This window comes from Pantherophis guttatus, chromosome 2, assembly GCF_059756535.1.
Source record: "Pantherophis guttatus breed Tessera chromosome 2, ASM5975653v1, whole genome shotgun sequence".
Taxonomy (NCBI): domain Eukaryota; kingdom Metazoa; phylum Chordata; class Lepidosauria; order Squamata; family Colubridae; genus Pantherophis; species Pantherophis guttatus.
Genome location: NC_142064.1, coordinates 67393491 through 67407535, shown reverse-complemented (window position 1 = coordinate 67407535; position 14045 = coordinate 67393491). Strand labels below are relative to the sequence as shown.

The 14045-nt window shown below is 34.5% G+C and overlaps 1 protein-coding gene across 4 annotated transcripts in view; it reads left to right on the top strand.

The window, feature by feature from the left end:
* Positions 1–14045, top strand: part of PCSK5 (proprotein convertase subtilisin/kexin type 5) — a 199499-nt gene that overhangs the window by 32809 nt on the left and 152645 nt on the right. For all 4 annotated transcript variants that reach the window (XM_034410214.3, XM_034410213.3, XM_034410215.3 and 1 more), the window contains exon 3: positions 9043–9156. In XM_034410214.3, the coding sequence (XP_034266105.2) occupies positions 9043–9156 (114 nt within the window). The remainder of the gene's footprint in view (positions 1–9042; positions 9157–14045) is intronic.

Genomic DNA, 14045 nt, shown 5'->3' with positions numbered 1-14045 from the left:
ACTGTTTGCACTCACAGCTGCCAGTGCATTATTTCAGTGGGTATTCCCCACTGTGTGCCTGCTTACTTTACTGTAATTCCTTCTTTTCCAATGAAGAGCAATGGGTCTAAGAGGTTAAATGAGCTTCTCCTGACTTACAAAGTACAAATTTGTATGCCCTGATTGTGTATGTTTGTTTGTCATGTTGATTGTTACCATTTCAATTCTTGTGTATATTGTAATTTTGTAGCAAATTATAGATAAGAGTATATGATACAATGAGGATGAGTCTGAAAATTAATGCAGCAAAATCCAGAATTGTGTTTGACAGGAGAAATAGGATGAACAATTTCAAGTTATATGTAAAAGTTGGGGGAAAAAACAAAGGAAGGAGAGAGCATATCATGGCAGAATGCGAACTAAAAAAACAGAAATGGACAGAGAAAGATTTAAAAAAAAAAATCAAATCCTAGTGTAGTAGATAGCATATTGTGAGGAGTAAACATTTTCCAGTAGAAGAAAATACTGCTTCATGTAAACTGATTTCAACCATTTTATTATGTGGACATGAGACTTGAGTATGTCAGGAGAAACCTAGAAGTAAGTTGCATGCAACTGTAATAGGTAATATAAGAAATGTGCCTATTCAAACAAAAAGACACAGGATCAAGAATAAATTAGTGCTGAATGGATGTGAATTAAATATAAGAATCTAATGAAAGATTAGTCTAAATAGGAAATTCTTTAAGTTATTTTGGTCAAATGGAGAGAATGAATGAGGATAAAACCTCAAAACAAATATAACAAGTCTCCAGGTTAAGGATGACCTATAGTTAAGAACAGAGCAACATTTGAGTTAAATGCACAATTCAAGTTAAATACATAATGATTCAAGTTCTTTAAACAATACTTATACAGTATTACTGTTCCGTCTTACACACAAATTTGACTTAAGGACAAATTGATCCTATAGGAAATCCATTCTGTGTTTGGGGAGATTCCATCTTGGGGATGGAATCCGTTTGTAAACTGGAGACTACCTGTAATATGAGAGTAGAGGAAATGGCTACTAAAGGAGTGTTGATTGAATATGAAAGTGACAAATAAGAAAGCTTTAAGGTGCCTTAGTCTTAGAGAGAGCATGAATGAGGATCAGTTTACAAAACATTAATTACTATTACTTACTAGCCTACATTCTTTCTACCCTTTGAATTATATAGTTAATCGTAAGAAAGAATGGTATTGGATGATATGCCATGTATATGGATATACAATGATGCATATTCATGCATGTGTAAATTATTATGCAGAACTGTATATCATTTTAAGATTGAGGGATAAGGTAGATAATTGTGCTTAACATTTTTATTTTATGAAAGAAGTGTACATATGCTCTGCGGAATAATTAATATTAAACAATTTTAAACCACATTAATTGAAAATATTCCATTTATATTGCAGGATAGTTTATGAAAGGCTGCACTTCCATTTTTATTAAAATAAAATATTGCATGCTAAATTCCATTTATATAATGTACTTAACATCACTCATATTTATTGCAATGCTGCTTTCCGTGTAAACTATATTTATCTATAAAGTTCAGATTGGCATTATGTTTTTTTTTCTCCTTAGTTATAAATTATTTATTAAAATTTTTTAAAAAAACATGATAAATATCCATATAAAAAAGAAGACAGAAAGACACATAGTGGATAAAAAAAATAAAATATGAGAAAATAAACAAAGTTTACAATTATCATAAAATTCACATATTATATAATTAATTCAGTGTGTAGAACCACATTAATTGTAATTTTAAGAAATAACTAGAAATCTCAATAAAACTCAAATATATTAATATTGTTGTCAGCAGTGTTTGTTATTCTTTCAAAAATAATACATAATTGTGTAAATGGAAAACAAGGGAAAAGTGGGGGGGATGAAGCAAGAGAGAGAAAAAAAGAAAAATAAGTAAACACAAAATTAAAAAACTAAATAGTTTTAAATTTCTTGCCTACTGATGATTACATCAACACATTTATAAAGATTGAAATTGTTTCTAATTACTGCTTTTATATTATTTCCCCCTTAAACACTGTACTCTTTGCATAGTATTTATCTTAATTTTTTTTCTTAACTTAAAAGTTATAACAATTGAACAACTTCTAAAAATGCCATTTTCATTGCAGCTAGTCTTTGACTTATGACAAAAATTGGGACCAGAATTTCTATTGATAGGTGATGTAGTCTGGATTGCTTCACAATGGCAGTTACCATTGTTAACCAAATTCCAGGGTCATTAAACAAGGCAAATTCCTGCCATTTTCCTACAATGAATCAGCAGGGAAGCCATCAGGAAGTTGCTAGCTAAAAAAAAAAAGTGTGAGGCAGCAGGCAGGTAAATTGCTGGTGGTGAGGGCATAATGAGGAGAGGGCATGATGAGAGATTCGGGCACCATAAGGGTCTGGGAGCTGTAAGATGGTGCAAAAGCATATGCGGGAGATGCAGCATGGGTTGGAGAGGGTAAACAAAGGTTCAAGGGAGAAGTTAGTCCAGCTATTTCTGACCTTCCCTTCCCCAATGACTTTCTGGGGTCACTGGCAGAGAAGGTTGCAAATGCATGTGATTATGGGATGCTGCAACCAATTATAAGTGCAGGCCAGTTGTCAAATTCCCAGGTTGCAATCATACGACTGAAGGAATGCTGGGACAGCCAGAACTCCAGTGATTGGTCAACAACCATTCGTTCATGGTCATAGGTCAAGGATTTCCTGCATATGCTAAACACACTTCCTTCCCTCCCAACGTAGTTAAGAGCCAGTGGAATTACTGGTAAACAGTAAAGAGTAAAGAGTTTAAAAATTAGCATGGATTCCTGTTCACAATTTTTTGCAGTGTAAAATCTTCATAGGATCCTTTTAATTCCAAAGTTCTTTTTCTTACAAGCAGGGCTAAATCAACAAATTATTCATCCCTGGCAGCTCATGTCATCCAGAAAAGGCCCATTTCAGCCCTTTAAAAAACATAACACTGTAATCTAATTAATGTAATGTTGCTACATCTTTTATTTACAGAAGAATTGCAATCCAGTTGTTAATTATTTTCTAGATACATTTGTGTACTTCTGATCAGAAAAAAAAAGTTTTTAAAAAGTCACCATGTAGTTTGTTCCTGGGGGTCGACCATTTTCCTATGCCTCTCTTCTGGAAGGTAGGATGAAAGCTTTTTAGTTCTATGTTTTGATAGCACCAACCTTACTCACACCAGGGAGTCCAGAGTTCAAAAGAAAATAATGTGTAACTGGACCTCAGGTCAAGAAAATCAAATGAGGATAAAGCTCTGCACTGGCCCAGGAAAAACTGGGCATTGTTTTCCTTGTTAAAGAGCTTTAATTAGATGTGATAGCAATTTTGCAGCTCGCCTGCTAAGCAACAGGAAATTGGGAACAACAAAAACTGCCAGTTTATTAGTGATAATACACAAGGTTAATACTCAGAGGAAGAAAATACTCACTTCAAAAGAAAGCAATTTTAAAATAACTTTAATTTTAAAATCACTTTCCATGCTTTCGAACCATGGAAAGTGAAAGATAAAGTAAAAAATAAGGACTAGAAAATTCATATTCCAAAATATAACAATAGCTATTTTTTTCTGCCTATCTGTTGTATGAATTCAGTGCCTTTATTTTGAATGATTTGGCCACGTATGTTTGATCCACTGAAGTACTGATTCAGGTTAAACAAAACAATTATTACTTCAAAGACATGATTTCAACATGATTCATCCAGGGCTGTTGAAAAAAGCCTAAATGTGTTAGATCTGGGCAAACTGTTTTATTTTTTATTTAAAGTAGAAAATATATTTCTACATCATTAATCAATGAACTGGAAATTGTTGCAGTATAAATTTCATATACAGTATGTACTGAATAAACTGCATATGAAATTTAAAAAACAGTCTATACATCTGTTTATAATTTCTTTGACCTCTTTAATTTAAGTTTCTAAGCTAATGCATTTGCTTAGAATGTTTGATGTTTGACTTACAATTTTTAAAATGTGACTCTTTATTATAAACTATTATAGAGGGAGCTGTTCTCACAGTTTAAATATAAAATAAAAATTACATTTCTGAGAAAGTTACATTTTCCTTTACTTCATGATATAACTGCAAGTTTACACATCAAAATTCTGATCAATGGGAAATGGGGACACATAAACCAAAGTTCCCTGTACAGAAGACAAAGCAGAATTTATTCTATGTATTTTAGAATGCAACCTAAACAGGACTTTCAAGTTTATTTATAGCTAACTACTATGTAGCTCACTTTTTTTTTTTAATTTGATTTATATGCCGCCCTTCTCAGGAGACTCAGGGCAGCTTACAATGCGTTAAGCAATAGCCTTCATACTTTTGTATATTTATACAGTCAGCTTATTGCCCCCACAAACTGGGTCCTCAATTTACCTACCTTAGAAAGGATGGAAGGCTGAGTCAACCTTGAGCCTGGTGAGATTCAAACTTACAGTAATTGCAGGCAGCTGGTGTTAATCACAATGCTATCAGTCTGCTGAGCCACCAGGCCCTGTTTTTCTTTCTTGAACTTTTTTAAATTCTACATAAAGGATTAATACTGTCCAATATTTCTCCAGATAATCATAGGGTCTTTGAAGAATGTAAAGGACTGTGTGATTTACTCCTACCTACTATTGTTTGAACGCATTTTGTACCCTACTTGAATCCACTAGGGCAGTGATGGTGAACCTTTTAGACACCAAGTGCCCAAACTGCACGCGCACGCATGCCCAAACCGAAATGGAGACATGCGCGCATGCGCAGCAGAGACCCAAAGACCAGCTGGGAGGTGGGGCATCCTAACAGCGGCAGCACGGCAAGACATAAGATCTTTTTCTTTCATGAGCTTCTGTTCTGTCGTTTGCAGGGAAACAAACTCATGAAAGAAACGCCCTGGATATCTGACCTGGGGGCAACGGCACACATGCCAGCAGAGAGGACTCTGCGTGCCACCTCTGGCATGCACTCACTAGGACTCACAGGACTAGGGCTTAATAGTACTGTATGTGACAGTTTTAAAACCAGTCTTATTGTGATTAAACCTGTGGTTTTCAGAATTTAAGACGTAATAATTTATTCCAACAGTAAAGTAAAATATGATATCCTATTAGATCTTTCCCCGATAAAGCAAAATATTTTTATATTGGGATTATTGGGAACAGAACCCATTGTCTTTATGAAAAATCATAGAAAAAGAACTGCAAAGAACAGTTACTGGATAGTTACTGGACTTGGAGTGTTGCTAAAAGAATTATTTTGAGAATCTTTTCAGATGTTTCAAATATCAAATTAGGACACTTTGTATTTTTATTTTTATATTTTTCTCTACTCTTCCTTGAAGATATCTTCTGGCTCAGAAATATTCCTAATTGTCCTTGCATGTGCTGCTGTTTTAGATCTCAGAGATAACATTCAAGTCAGGGGTGAAATCCAAAATTTTTCCTTACTGGTTCTGTGGGCGTGGCTTGGTGGGTGTGGCAGGGGAAGGATATTGCAAAATCTCCATTTCTACCCCACTCAGGGGAAGGATATTGCAAAATCTCCATTCCCATCCCACTCTGGGGCCAGTCAGAGGTGGTATTTGCTGGCTCTCCGAACGACTCAAAATTTCTGCTATTGGTTCTCCAGAACCTGCTAGAACCTGCTGGATTTCAGCCCTGATTCAAGTCTAGGGAATGGGAAGGCTACTCCAAAATCTTTATCTTTTCCTAAGTGTGTAGTGGTTTGATTTGGAGGTATCTTTCAGATCAACATTGTGATGAAGCATCCAAACTTCCAACTCTTTTCAGCTTCATTTTCTTTATTTACCGTAAAACATCCTTCAGGGAATAAGTAGTAGGAAGTACAGTAGAACCTCTGGTCACAACCATAATTTGTTCCATAACTTTGGTTGCAACCTGATTTGGTCATGATCCGAACCTAACCAAAATTAATGCAAAATTAATGCAGCAGCCATACGAGGAGACTGTTGTTTGGTGCTTACAAAAAAATGGCATGGAAGGGGAAATTGGCCACCACCCAAGTATGTGTTCGTGACCAGATTCAAAAATTTTGTGAATTTTTTGGTCGGAACCTGATTTGGTCGTGGTCAGAAGCGTTCGTGACCGGAGGTTCTACTGTACGTATAATTTGAAAGAAAAGTACTTTTATGTAGTACTGGATCTTTTTTGTACAGATTTAGACTATTCCAAACATACTTAAGTCAATACATTCTTGATATAACCCAAAGAACTGCTCAGCCGTACTATAACATTAATTCAGAACCACCCTAGATCAAAATACTTTTTCTATTTGTTTATTTTTTAAAAATATATATATTCCGCCTTTTAATAGGTGAGTTCTCAAGCCACCTAATAAAGTATAGAAAGCAAAAAGCAGATACAAAAACTTAAAAACACAGGTGAAAATTAACACTATAATAGGTACAGTACTAACATATTTTAATAATTAAAGCCTGGGAAAGAGAGGAGTCTTGACAGATTTCCTAAATACTGAGGGACTTAAAGCCAAATTCAACTCACAGAGCAGGGGGTTCTATTAGCTGGGAGCAAAGCAGGCTTTCTGATGTGCCAAAAAGTCAGGCAAGGGACATATTCTAAAAGCTTCTCTGGCAAATAAGAACATCTGCACAGCTTTGCAATCCCTTAGATCAAAGTTTTCAAAGTTAATTTTCTGTGGCAAACAATAGTATTTTGCCGGTAGGCATAATGCCCAGTAAACCAGGACATTGAGTGCAGCATTAGAAAAAGTATCAGTAGCCTGGCAGCTCATCAATGAACCTGATAGTTCTTCCATAGGTGTGATCTTGAAATTTCTCATTCTGAGGAGTCTCTCATTCTGGGAACCTTCACCCATTCTCACATTCCATGCCAGGTACTGTTTCTGATGCAGCACTTTGGCAGAGATAGCAAAGAGTTGAGAATGGGCCATGGGAGATATGCCCAAAGTGGGAAGGAAGCTTGGATGCCACTTGAGCAGAGTCTGCTATAATGAATGACTCAATGACTTATGCTGTAATCTGGGAGTCTTTTGGTCCCAAAGAGGCACTGTAGTTTTTCTCCAGTATTTGTCTGTCCATAGTTTAAATTAGTTTATTAGGTACTTGAATGCTTACCGTGTTTATTTGATCATTGATAATGGCAATTTAATTTCTTTGTTTGTTTGTTATTCTTTGTTATTTCGTTGTAATTTACCCTAAATCTATCAGAACTGTGATGGGTTAGAAACATTCTATAATAAACAGATTATAATTATAAAATAGATTTATAATTAATAAACCAAACATTGATGTTCTAATTAAGTTTTGCTTAAATAACCAAAATAAAATTGCTTTTTTGTAACTCTGATTTGCAATGTTTACCATTGTTATCTTAATACATCTATGTTCAATGGCATACCATGATACTCTTCATTCTCTTCATTTGTTTTACTTTCTAAACACTTTTGTATCAATGTATAAAATAGTTAGTATTGTCCTCTTGAGTCTAATGACCTTGTTGTTGTTCCTGCCCTCTGGAATATCTTGCCTCCCAATGTGAGGTTGGCCCCAACCCTCCTATTCTTTCATAAGGGCCCCACCCTGTAATGAATGAATGAATGAATGAATGAATGAATGAATGAATGAATGTTTTGCATGAGCACAATAAGATTTTTCTGGAATTTGCTCTCTATTAAATGAGTCATATACCAACAGCACTGAATGATCCTAAGCATTATTTTGGTAGAATGTGAAATTAAGAATATTGTACAATTGTTTTCATACTCTATTATATCTCTTTCATTTGGTATTGGTATGTAGATTGATATCTTCCAATCTGTTGGCCATTGTGTTATTCTTCAGATTTGCTGACATAGCTTGGTTGGAACTTTTACTGATTCATCTTCTGTTGCTTGCCATATTTCTATGGATAATTCTATAAAATTCTGTAACTTTCCAAACTGGTAATGACCAGAATTATAAAGCTTCATCTTCTAATACTAGAGGTTCTTCTAAGTAGGGAAAATCTTCTGAAGTATCTTGGATGTTGATATTTCTATTGTATATAATTTCAGGACACTTTCCCCATTGTTCTTTTATGTAATTAAGATATGAATAATATTAACCAGTTTAGGAAGAGTCACAACCTATGCTGAACCCTTAATGGTACAAAGACATCAAACCCTGTGTCAACCAAATTCCAGGAACACTTCCAGATTTAAATATGCTGTTGAGGGAGAATGCAACCCCATCCTAAACATTTCAGTTTCTCAGTCCATTTTTCTGGTTGTCACTAGCATAACTTCCAAACATTATAAAAACTAATTTTACAACAGTATCTACTACTCCCTTAACCCTGCATGATTAACATCACTCCAGGGGGTAATTTAATTAGAGCCCAATGATATGATTATATGATGATTTTGGCAATAAAAGGAGGACTTGATCTCCTTCCTCTCTCTTTTTTCCATTTTGTCACCCCATAAATTCTTATTTCTGGAATGGTTTTCATTCTATATATTTAATATTGGCCCTGGCTTAAATAAAGATTGACTGATTGATTGTTCTCCCACTGTCTTTTTCTGGAGTGTTTCAGGTTTAGCATTTTTTAATATAGAATAATGGCATTGAGAAACCAACGCTTTTTAAATATATGAAACCCAAGTGGGATAAAATAAATTCATAAAATATTGTTCGACCTTTTAATGGTAGATCATTGTTATTTAGGTATTCTTTCTTCTCTCTTTTATTTATTTCATTTCCTTTATGTTTTATCATGTATATGTAATAAACATGCATCAAAAACAAATATTCCTGGAAAGCATTTTTGCAGAAAGTTTTAAGTTGTTATGATAATTATCCAGAACTATTTTTAAAAATATGTCAAACAAACCAGCGATACTTGTCTTCAGATGCTGTTTATGTTCAGCATCATAGTATCTATTCACTTTGTTTTTAAATATACAAGATATTGTTTTGATATGTGTTTTTTTTTTTTGTTTTTAACAGGTAGAATGGATAGAACAGCAAATTGTAAAAATAAGAAGAAAGAGAGATTACAAACCTGGTAGCATCCAGTCCATGTATTTTAATGATCCTAAATGGCAAAGTATGTGGTACATGGTAAGTCATATATGCTAATATTTGCACAGAAATCTGTCATATTAAACACACTTGTCTTCGTGCAACTTGTTTAGTAATAATAATAAATATTTGAAACCAAAACATTTGATGTTGCCAAAGTGAAATGTACTCTTATAATCCTGTAAATTAAATGTTATCATGGTAATTGCATTTTGAATATCTATTTAATATTTCTAACCAAAATTGCATTTATTTGTTATAATGCTTTTAAGTACTGCTTATCTCAAAAAGAAATATACTTAATTTATCAATGTTTTTCTATAGTAAATCTGGCAGCTAAGGACCAAAACTGAATTTGTTTCTTATATTACAGTACTTTTACATCCTGTGATATATGGGTAATGAAGTTAAATTAAATATTAAATATTGTTATGTAATTTTTACAATTTCCTCAAAAACTTCTAAATCAAAATGAGCAACAAAATGTGCATCATATTTAATTAATAGGTTATACTAAATCAAGTTTTTTTTCTTTCCAAAATTATGTGTTATTTGGTGGAATTGGGTGGATTTACACTTGCTGATTAGATTAAAAGAGGCTGATGAAAAAAAAGCATAAGGTGCAATTAGAAGTATTTTTATCACTTCTTCCAGACATCAATTCAGTCCTCTTTCTCTTCTGAATGATTTGTACATTTCATGTCCTCAATATATGAGAGTAGCCTACAGTATAGATGCTTAGTTGTAGCTAGACTTAATCACCATGTTATTTTCTAAATCTGTCTGTTCTTTTGTGCAAGCAACCAGCCTCAGGAGAACTTCATTATAAAAGTTATTCTCTTAATCATTTCCTTTTCCATTCTGCTGTCCAACAATTGTTACTCCATCCTGATTTTCTTCATTTGGAGGGGAGAGGGAGTACTGGAAGGGAAATGGAGGAATGCCCGTATCTACTTTATGCTTATGTACCTGGTGATGACTTGTGTGTGAAGAATGGAAGATATATGAACATGTGGCTCAATTAATTTTGTAAATGGTATGTCTTATTTTACAGAGAATTAATTGTATTTAGTAGTTACTGATTCAATGTATAAAAAAATATCTTTTATCTTGGCCTGAACTTATTTTGGAAAGTGGCTTGTGCTGGTTTCACACATGCACACACACATACACACTGACAAATTTATATGAATGTTGCACTTATTAAGCAGGGGTCAGGAGTCTCCAGACTGGTTTCAGCTACAGTTGACAACCATAGGTTGACAGGATGAGGAATCTGGGAATTATATAGGATTTGGGGGGGAGGGTTCCATTCTTTCATTTTGCAGATATTACCTTAAACTCAATGACATTCTTTTGAATACAGGTATCACCATTTGATTATAACTTTGCAGATGAATTAAGAAAGTTTCTCAAACAAACAAATCTAAATCTGGACTTTATTTGGTCCAGCACTGTTTGATTAGTTCTTGCAGTTTGTTATGTTATTTTTATCAACTGTTCCCAAATCCCTAATTTTGAATATTGCTTGGATGCAAAAAGGGATTGGAAGAAGGGCAGCACAAAAAACAAACAAAAAAAACCCAACCCTATGCTAATAAGAGAGAAGTTATATTTTTAAGTGTGGAACCTAATCCTGGTTTGAAGTTCTAACATGTTCTAATTTGGGTAGCACTGTTTTTGAAAAATAAAACATGTCATTTGAGGGATGCTTTGATATTTAGTGATGGATGATAGGCAACAATGGCAACTAAAAGTTTCATTGCACATTTATTTATTTATTAGTTGCATTTCTATGCCACCCAACTCCCTAGGGACTCTGGGCATCTTATAGCAAAAAACAAAAACAAAAAAACCCCGTGAACAATATCCCGTAAAATTTTTTTAAAAGAAAACATTAAAAACCCATACACTCCATTCCATGGCCAGGTCTCGCAAGATCGCCGTAGCGAGATCAATGGCCCCAGGCCTGTCGGAAAAGCCAGGTCTTCACCGCTTTCCGGAAGGCCAATAGGGTGGGGGCGGTCCAGACCTCAGGAGGTAATTGGTTCCAGAGAGCCGGGCATGAAGACATGCATGTCTTCATGAAGGTATGATGTGTCTTCATATGGTTCTCCAGCTGTGTGCTTCTGTGGGAAACTGGGATAAAGTCAAATCACTTATTTGCATGTTGTTCCACAATATTCTTTACATTCATAACCAGTTCAGTTATGACTTCTATTCTACATCTGCTCTATAAGAATTTCTTTCTAATTTCTGTACCTTCAAATTTTCTTGCATTGTTTTTGTTCTTTTGTCTTGATATTTTTAAGTGCCTTTTTATATATAAAATAAAACTAATAAAATAAAACCAAATAACAAATAAAAAGCTGTGGTTTTTCTTGCATCTTTGAACAATAATTAAATATCCTTTAAAGAATTAATACTTATTCCATAACAAAAGGCATTTGTGGATAAATATAAGTAATAAAATATGGCAGTGTATCTTTTTTGATCTAGATTAATGAATAACTTGGCAATGATGATAAACTATTACCTTTAACCCCAGAACAGCTCTACTTTTACTGCTGAATTCTGATTTTAAAAACTTCACACTTTCAAATTCTTTTCTCTTTGTAATTAGATCCTTTATGCTACCTTTATATTTTTTCTGCCACCCAATGACCTGAAATGCTTAAAAACTTTGAAAAATTATCATTATTAGAGTTTTATCTTTTATTAAACCAATGAGGTTAATCATTTTCTTGCTTCTTGTTCTGATTATTATAACCAATACCATGTAGCTATATCATACTTTTTATTTTTATTTTCAAACAAATCTTATTCATTTGAATATTTTTAGGATCAAACGCAAAATAAGTTCCTCATTCAAATTTTTAAGAGGATTTTGAATGCAAGTTTATGTAGATACTGCATTCAAATAGACATGGCATTTTGCAATCCTAATATTTCCTTCCTTCATTTATAATCTGCCTTAGTTCTAACAAAATCTGACAACTAAGTCAGGTTAAAAGTTGCATTCACATAGTTAAAGTAATGCAATTAAAAACCAACATCTGTATACATTTTCCTGAGGGGGCAATAGATAACCAGATGTCATCAGTCTACGATCCTAGCAACTAGTGCTATCATATTATATAACATGGGAATGAGCTCCCAAGGTATTCTACACTGGGTTTCCTAGGGGATTGAGTGTTGAAAGCCCATGACCTCTGATTAGAACCACCTACTACAATAAAAGTAGGACCATTATAAGACAAATGTTTCCATCTTCGAATCCCTTCAGATGGCTCCAGAGATATGCCATGGTCCATAGTTTGAACACTTCCAATAGGTCCTTGGATACACTCATCTTATCTGGGTCCTGATGAAAGTCATTGACCAGAGTGACCAATGCCATTTCTGTCCCATAACCAGGAAAAGATGAAAAAGATCCAGAAACTTTATTTCTAGTGTAGATAATTTACAATTACAATTATAGCTATGGCTAGGAAGGGAAGTTGGTAAGCATTATCAAAAAGAACTTGGGTAGAAAGGACTTTTCCAAAGCATATAACACTTTAAAACAGCTTTGCAGAACTCTCAGTTGTGGTTGCTCAAAGCTCGCCTCACACCAAACCATCCGAAGAAGCCAGGAAGCACATGGCTTGATTTTGTAGATGGAAGAATTCAGCTTGTCGTCTTCTTCAGTTTTCACAAAGTCAAAATAATCTAAATTAGAACATAAGAAGCCAATTCTATTACTCTGGCTAATATCCAACCCAGAATGAATATAAGCAAATTTATTTGTTGTGCTATAAACGTTTTATCATTTCCATTTTTTCCACTTAAAAGATCTCGGTCCTGCTAAACAGGAATGCACAGATGTAATCTGCTTGGGGAAGAATGAGGACAAGGACATAAGGCTGTAGAGCTCCATGGAATCAATCTGGGTTTAATACAGTTTTCACCGAGATGTCCCTGAAAAGAGCATTGTGTTCTTAAAATGCCAGGGAAATACAGAGGTGGGATGGGGGAATTGCATTGCTGCCGCAAAACATATGCAAGGAAATCCAATGCAGCTCCTTGGTTTACTGAGCAGTGGAGGGATATGAAGCAATTTAAAAGAAGCAAAGGCAAAAAAAGAAACAACTGATGACTGTTAAGAGCTCATGTTTAAAGAGCAGAAAAAAGTATATTCTCATCCTCTTCCCAATCTTTCATAATCTCCATTTTCATCATGTACTTTGTACAACCATCTGCTGCCTGCATTCTCTTACTTTTGTTTTCTCATTCTCCCTTTTACTTTTTCAGTCTCTTCATTTTTAATCTTTCCATTTCCTCTGCACAACTAACAAAATATCCCCAAAGCAAAAGCTTGTACTAACATGCCAAAACTAATCCTGGATCTAGCAGACTAATTAGGAATTATTTCTTCATCTCTCATATGCCTAGATTAATGGAAAGGGAAAAGGGGACAGTAAAGGATAGAGTTTATGCCTAATCTCCATAAATCATGGTATAGGATCAGTAAAAAAAGATATATGTATCTAGTCACTGTTGTTCACGCACCATATTAGGGTATCGTATGCTAGCTCGGTTTTGATTTAATATGATATTCCAACTGATTTGTAATCAATGATTAACTTTATTAATAATCTTTTAAAACTGCTTTTCACTTGAAAATATTGAAGTATCTTAGAATGATACAACAAAATATAGTAAAACTACATGTTCTACATGGGGCTACTCCTGAGGAGCATTCGGAAACTTCAACTGGTACAGAACATGGCTTCACGGCAGGGGTGGGTTTCACTTACCTTTGCTACCGGTTCACATGTGCAGAGAATATTTGATGACATCCAGGCAGATGGGCAGAGCCTTCCACCGCTGCTGCTACCGGTTTGCCCGAACAGGGGCAAACTGGTAGCAACCCACCACTGCTTCAC